This window comes from Athene cunicularia (assembly GCF_003259725.1).
Source record: "Athene cunicularia isolate RWA chromosome 9 unlocalized genomic scaffold, athCun1 chr9_part1, whole genome shotgun sequence".
NCBI classification, from domain to species: Eukaryota; Metazoa; Chordata; class Aves; order Strigiformes; family Strigidae; genus Athene; species Athene cunicularia.
In genome coordinates this window covers 6,403,159-6,410,897 of record NW_020799110.1, presented here as the reverse complement: position 1 = coordinate 6,410,897, position 7,739 = coordinate 6,403,159, and the positions used below count along the sequence as shown (strand labels likewise).

The 7,739-nt window shown below is 42.7% G+C and overlaps 1 protein-coding gene across 1 annotated transcript in view; it reads left to right on the top strand.

The window, feature by feature from the left end:
* Positions 1-4,510, top strand: part of GHSR (growth hormone secretagogue receptor) — a 12,412-nt gene extending 7,902 nt beyond the window's left edge. The window contains exons 3-4 of the mRNA XM_026854957.1: positions 124-935; positions 3,940-4,510. Of these exons, the coding sequence (XP_026710758.1) occupies positions 124-935; positions 3,940-4,244 (1,117 nt within the window). The 3' untranslated portion in view covers positions 4,245-4,510. The remainder of the gene's footprint in view (positions 1-123; positions 936-3,939) is intronic.
* Positions 4,511-7,739: the final 3,229 nt, after the last annotated feature.

Here is a 7,739-nt window from a genome sequence, read left to right as displayed (position 1 = left end):
GGGCAGGGCAGGGCAGGTGCGGGCAGCCAAACCCGGGGCAGCGGCAGGCAGGGAGCGCAGGTGAGAAACGCCGGGAGACTTGGGAAGAAACTTTAAAAGATGATGCCGGTGCGGGTTCTGCAGCCGCCCGGGCTTTGGGCTGCGGGGCTGGGTTAATTCTTCCCCCCTGCGGCGCCGGACCCTGCGGGAGGGGAGCGCGGGCGGCCGCGGAGCGGAGAACGGGACGGGCGTCGAGCCCCCGCTGCACCTCTTCCCCGCGCCCGTGCTCACCGGCATCACCGTCGCCTGCGTCCTCCTCTTCGTCATCGGGGTCATCGGCAACCTCATGACCATGCTGGTGGTGTCGCGGTTCCGGGACATGAGGACCACCACCAACTTCTACTTGTCCAGCATGGCCTTCTCCGACCTGCTCATCTTCCTCTGCATGCCCCTGGACCTCTTCCGCCTCTGGCAGTACCGGCCCTGGAACTTCGGGGACCTCCTCTGCAAGCTCTTCCAGTTCGTCAGCGAGAGCTGCACCTACTCCACCATCCTCAACATCACCGCCCTCAGCGTGGAGCGGTACGTCGCCATCTGCTTCCCCCTCCGAGCTAAAGTCATCATCACCAAGGGGAAGGTCAAGCTGGTCATCCTCTTCCTCTGGGCCGTCTCCTTCATCAGCGCCGGACCCATCTTCGTCTTGGTGGGGGTCGAGCACGAGAACGGCACGAACCCCCTGAGCACCAACGAGTGCCGAGCCACGGAGTACGCCATCCGCTCGGGGCTCCTCACCATCATGGTCTGGACCTCCAGCATCTTCTTTTTCCTGCCCGTGTTTTGCTTGACCGTGCTGTACAGCCTCATCGGGAGGAAGCTCTGGAGGAGAAAAAGAAAGAACATCGGTCCAAATGCTGTCATCAGGGACAAGAACAACAAGCAAACTGTGAAAATGTTAGGTACGACTCTTCTTGCTCTGTTTTTCCAAAGGATGTGTGTGCTTCTGTGTGTGTGTGTGAGAGAGAAAGACTAGAGAGCTCGGGTAGTTCGCGTAGTTCCTTCCAAAAGGAAAGCATTTATTGAAAACGTCTCATACAAAGGGCTACACCTCAGGGTACTCGTAGAGTCACTCTCCTCCTTCCTTAGATTTATTTCTAACTGGTTTGAGCTGGGGACTCTCAAACTGTTAAACAAACGTTAATAACAATCACCGACAAGAACAAATACTACAGTTACAATTAGCTAGTGCCCTGGAGATTTTCGAACATTTTTGCTCTTTGGTTGTGGATACTGATGTTATTTACAGAAGGATAGTTTATTTGATTTTTAAACAAAACTAAACCCTTCTCAAACCACAGAGTTGAGCTGCACACTAAGCAAGCAGGATATGATGTGCACTTAGTCTCACACGAAAGAGAGTATCAAGTTTTTAGCAAGTCTGGGCTATTTACTGGCATGGCTGGGTAAGCTTATGAAAATTTATCTGCATTTTTATATTAGCAAAACACCAGGATGTGCTGAACAGGGAGCATCGTGTCTTCTTTGAGGTCTGTGATCCTGTAAATTCTCACTGACTTTAAGAAAACAGGATCAAGACGACAGACACTGTCATCCCTAACTTTGTATAGTTACATTGCTGAATGGTTTAAACAACAGTTATTGCCAGCACATGCAAAATTTTATTCCAAATTTTAACATAGCAAGAAAAACAATTTTTAACATACTAAGACAGTGCACGTGGTGGGAGTTTGATGCACAAACCCAGAAAGTTGTTCTGCAGTTTAGTGTCTGAAAATTGCAGCATCCTGCTGCTGCGTACTTCTATTTAAGCAAAAAAGTCCCTCACAGTGCCAGACATCCCCTGGAGTTCTGTGGGGATGAGATGCTTTGCGTGGAGAAGCTTTCACAGGCAGCAGCTCCGCTGTGCTGGTTTCAGCTAGGCTGAAGCGATGGGCTAATGAGCAAGACGAAGAGGGGCAAGAAATGTGTCCTAAGTACCTTAATTATTAAACGGGAGCCTAACTGATTTTTCTGTTCATGTCCTACTGTATTACTATGCAACAGCAGGAAGAATAATAAAAACCACAGCATTCTTTGTGCCCTTTCAGCTACATTTTATGATCAATAGAATTACTTCAGTCTGGTAAGCGTGACCTTGGAAGTAATTCATCATTTACACTTCTAGAGTTTCAGGATTATGAATCTCCACTTACAATAACTCAATTGCTAGAATATATTACTGCCATGTTTATAGTTCTTTATACTTAACCGTAAAGAATTTTGAAATAATAACTGTTTATTTCTGCCCCGAAGTATTGCCACAAGCATTACAATATTTCAGACACTTTTTTTTTTTTTTTTTTTTTTTTTTTAGAGAGACAGTGTTCTCTAAATGATATCAGTCTGATGGAAAGAAAATAAGTTAGTAAGGGCTCGGTACCAGCAGATGCTCAGTGCAGTCTGCTCTCATTGGTTTTAATGTTCTGCTTAAAATTTAGAAGGCACTTTTGAAGCCTTCAGGAAGTCATGGAACATCAAGTAAATGGGATTAGCATCAACACTTCTTTTAAATTGTAAGGAAAGGTTATGTTTCCTAGGTCCATAATTAAACACCTGACTTGCGAAGGAGCTATCATACCCTGTTCCTACTGAAGTCAGTGTGATTCTGCATGAAAATCAAACTCTCAAAAGCCTGACTAGGGATATTCATGCCCACATGTGAAAATAATCATTACACTTAAATTTCTGTTCTTAATGACTGTTACAGTAATATCCATTCCAGGGATTAAATTCCACTTGTGAGCTAGGGAAACATTTTCTGAATTTTGTAGGTGGAGATACTGAGGAAAAAAAAAATGGAAGTGGTTGACTCAAGAAGATGCAGAGACGGAAAACATACCCTGAAGCTCATCTCTGTCCTTTAGAGTTCAGCCTAAATCCTGCATAAGAGTCCATTTAAACTTGGGAATGCTTGTTCAGGAAGTTTTTGGGGCAAGATGCCTGTAATCATCCCTCTTAGCTCGTTGTCTTTTATTATCTGCTGTGGCTTGGCAGTATTGCTAACACGGGAGAACAGGTTAACTGGTAAAATTTTCTTAAGAATGTCAAAAAACCTTGCTCGAGTTTTCCGGGTTTTCTGTCTCTGGTATATTAATAGATACACCCGAAGCAATAGGAAAAATAATAAAGGTCAATAGCACAAAAGAAATGAACAGAAAAAGTTTCCCTTAGGATGGAAATTCAGACGGGCCAGTATTAAGAGATACACACGTTCTATTATTCTACATACGTTATATTTAGATCTAAGTGCAGCCACAGTGATAGTGTAATATTACAGAGACACTGTACGATTATAATTATGCAGTTATGTATTATATATTTAGTTTTACTCTTCTTGGAGTAACTCATGCTCAAAAAATGGACAAACTGGAGGGCTGCACCACTCTTCTGTTCTTACCTTGGCACATGTGCTTTACAAGTCCACATTCTGGTTTGAGTTATTTTGGGCCTTTGCCTTAAATTATTTTGCTTTGCCTCAAATTATTTTGCTTCCCAGTGATTACATTCTTCCTTACAAACCACAGTGTTGAGTCTATCACATTATATATAAACTGCTTTTGTTAAACACTGCAGGTGATAGATTGTTATACTTTTTTTTTTGGGTCACTATTTTGATTCTTTAATTCTCTATTTATGAAAGCATAAATTTTATAGAAGTATGCTACATCAGACTGGTTGTAGAATACACAGACAGCCTCTTTAGCTATGATCAATGTGTATTAAGTATTACTAATTTATGTTCTCAGAGAATGTATTGAGATGCACAAAACTGAAAGCTTACAGGATGCATTTTCACACCTTGTGATTAATTTGTTGGAAAAATAGAATTTTAAAAGAGAATTTTAATCACCTATATTTTAATACTCATGCTTAACACAACTTCTTCTGCTGTTTTCATTTTAGTTGTGGTGGTATTTGCTTTCATACTCTGCTGGTTGCCTTTTCACGTAGGACGATATTTATTTTCCAAGTCCTTTGAAGCTGGATCGTTGGAGATAGCAGTGATCAGCCAGTACTGCAACTTGGTGTCCTTTGTCCTCTTCTACCTTAGCGCAGCCATCAACCCCATCCTCTACAACATCATGTCGAAGAAGTACCGAGTCGCCGCTTGCCGGCTGTTTGGACTCAAACCCCTTCCAAAGAAAAGACTCTCCAGCACAAAGCAAGAAAGCTCGCGTGTTTGGACAAAACAGAGCGTTATCACATGACACGTGATTTCCAGCACCAGAGCATCACTTACCTGCATTTCCCAGAAAGCCATAACGAAGGAGAAAGAGGGCAAGAAATACAAATCGAAACGTTAAAGCTGTACTTTTGTCATCATCTGGATTTGTTGAAAGATGTAATGTAGGCAGTTAGAGAGGGTTTTTTTTTTTAAAAAAAAAAAACCTAAACTTTGAGACTATAATAGGAGAGACATGGTCACAGAATTTGGCAACATTCAAGTGTTATTTTTCTGCTGCTTTTACCCATAGTTTTTTTTAGCGCTGACTTTAGCAAGAGAACTAGGCAAGCGTAGCCCAGTTCACTTGAGAGTTGTGTGACTTCAGTAGAAGCTCATTCAAGCTGAATTTTTTCCAGAGTTAACTTTAGTTTTGCTAAGAAGTTTGTCAGCGTATAACCAGACCTCAGAGAGAGAAAACTGAATTGCCTTTTTGGAGCAGTAAACAAAATTTGATACACTTTTCATAATCTTGATTTTTAAATAAACTAACATTTTTCTCTGAATGAGGAAAATAATTTCTTAGAAAAGGAGAAATAAAATAGATAATTTTTAAACATGCTAAAAATAAATTACCTTCATGTCATGTCTGAGTAGAAAGGAAACAAAGAAAACACCTTCACAGAAGTGGCTTTGAACATGACTGTACTGAAATATTTTTTTTAAATATACAGCAGTGGGACAAGGTCAGAGCTGACTTCAGGACTGCAGTGATGCTATAAAAACATGGAATGCAATCTCCCACCAAAGTCTTTTTTTTTTTTTTTTTTTTTTTTTTTTTTTTTTTTTTTTACTAGCTAGATCATCTGTACTTGTTCTGTTCAGCTTGACCGTGATCGACTTGATGTGTTTGAACTTGGAAGCGTTTAGCTGTTTCGATATTTGTAACGAGTCTGTGGCTACCTGTCCCTACCTGTGCACCATCGTACCCCCAAAGTTTGCTGAGGAAGGTCTCCTGCTGGCAAACCACCACTTGTTTCTGTTTAAAGCATATCGGCTGGTTACTAGTACCACATCTCTCCATAAATCCCGCTGTGCAGTTGTACTACTTTGCTGCAGTATTAAATTGAGAACATTTTTTTAGCCAGCATGACCTGACAAAGTCATTAAAAAAATCTGCATTGAAAGACACTGGCAGACGCATTCTCATGCTTCATCCATAAAAATATAAAGATCAATTGATTTTTATAACTCAACTATGCCATTAATGGGCAAACCAGAAATCTTTCCATCCTTTATGCTGATAAATAGGTCTTATATTGCATCTATTGTCACACCAACATGTAGATTTTGTGGTCCAGCTAACAGAGCTTCAGAGCATGCACGTGCGATAGCAGCTTTCTGTTTACTTTGTTCTAGTATTTATTACCAGCTGGTCCGCAACTGATTCGCATAATGAATTATCTGTTAGCAGAAGTCATACTGCCTTCAAACTCCTGTTGATGCCGATGGGCCATTTTCTGCCTGTTACACCTTTAGCTGACGGTGCTGCTCAGGTATAACTCAAAAGAGAATTTGGCCTCTTGTGTATATTCTGTGGTTTTTATATCAGCCAGCGCTTTGCTAAGGCCGGGGGGCTGACTGCTGCTCCTCGGTGTGGCACCTGAGCCTGTCTTTCTCCCCACTCCAGCACTTGCAGCAAGTACAGGTTTGGTGTATGCAAACCTGTGAATTAAGGGACAAGCGAGCAGCAGCGCGATAGGATCATCTCCTGTTTTGTCTCTAACCACGTCCGCCTTCTCATCCATTTGGTTCTCTCGCTCCTTGACGGACAAACAGATCTGATGGCAGATGTCATGCAACTCAGGGAAACAAGAAATTTGGGAATCGTGACAAGATTGTGTAGATGTGAGCTCACCAATAACACATCTGTGTAACTGAACCGACCACGCACCTAGCGTAGCGTCACCTAAGTGTTTTCAATCTCAGCTGTGTCTGTGGTGTTAAATGTGAACAGAAAATGAAATAAAGTGATGAGACCCTTCATAACTCTGCCGGGTCAGTGGTGGAGGAGGATCTGGGATGGTTGGAGAAGCGAGTCTTGGTCAGGTTTGGTGCCGGGCTTTATTTTTTTTCCTGAACACATGTAGCTAAGTCAGTCAGGCTGTGGTTTTATTTGGCTTTTTTGTTTGTTTGGGTTTTGTTGGTTGGTTTTGGGGTTTTTCTGGGGTTTTTTTCTTTTTTAACCCAAATAACATTAAAACCCTCTGTAGAAGCATTTAATTTCTGCCTATATGCTATAAACATACAGATAATTTCATTTAAGCTAGCGTTTCATCAGGAGAGACAGTAAATTTTAACTATACCAGTACTGTGAAATTACCACAGCTTTGTGTATAGAACAGAATTTATAACATTTAATCTGGGGTCACAGAAGTCAGAAAGAAGAGGACTGTCTGCTCATGGGGAGGGAGGACAAGGCTGCTCCCTTCTCATTTAGGAAATGGACTTGTTTCTGCAAATCATTGAACATTTGGCCAAATCTAGCAAAATCCATACATTTTTATTAAGAGTAGCCACCTTCCTATGACTCTTGCACAAGCAGGAAAATATTTCAGATCCAGCAGGAAACATTCGATCATTTAATGGACACTGTAGCTGTCACTCCTGCAGCTGGCACTCTACCATCTACTAGTTTTGCTTCCCTCAGTACAAAAACTTTTCTATATAGGAAAGCTAAAGTCAGTGGAGTCACACTTACTGGTGTGCATTGACTCCAGGGGTGACAGGGGTCTGCTTCTTCGCACAGGTACCAGCACATAATGAACTGCTATTATATGGGGAAAAAAAAAAAATTACCTGAATAGCATCCACCTTTGCACCATAAAACCAACTGTTGCCAGATGCCTCCAGAAAGATATGTATCACTCCTTACCAGCACTGATGGAGGAATCCAGCATTGCTCGCCTAGGTTGTAAGAAATAATTTAACTGGGAAAAACCGTACAATGAAGATTTCAATAGCATTTTTTACCTAAGAACAGCTAACTGAAGTCAGTCCAAGACAGTATCACGAGTGTGCCCCAGGCAGTAACATGGGGCAAGGTTCCTCCTGCCTCGTTGCTGCCAGGTTTTCCACGGGCAGAGCAGATGCTGCAGGCTGAGGGTGTGGTGGTGAACAACCCGTGTTGGCGAAGGCAGCGCTGGCGCTGGTTTGATCATCCATCCCACCTGCTGCAGCTGCAAAGCGTTTGCAGCCTTGGATATCCCCGCCAATACTTCCTCGCAGAGACCGAACATTTCTCCTCTGTTGCCCAGGGCATTTGTGCAGCACCTCGTGTGCCTGGCATCTTCCCCTCAAAGCCTTCCCTATTTGAAGGCGCATGGGGTCGTTCCCCCCAAGCCTCCCTCCACCCCATTTTGGGTCTGGACATGGCTTTTGACATCTGTTTTACATGCAGGGAAGACAAGGTCCCTTGCAGGAGCTGGGCTAATTCGTGAAGTGTGGCAGACAGGTAGCTCTGCTGGAAGATTTCTTTCAG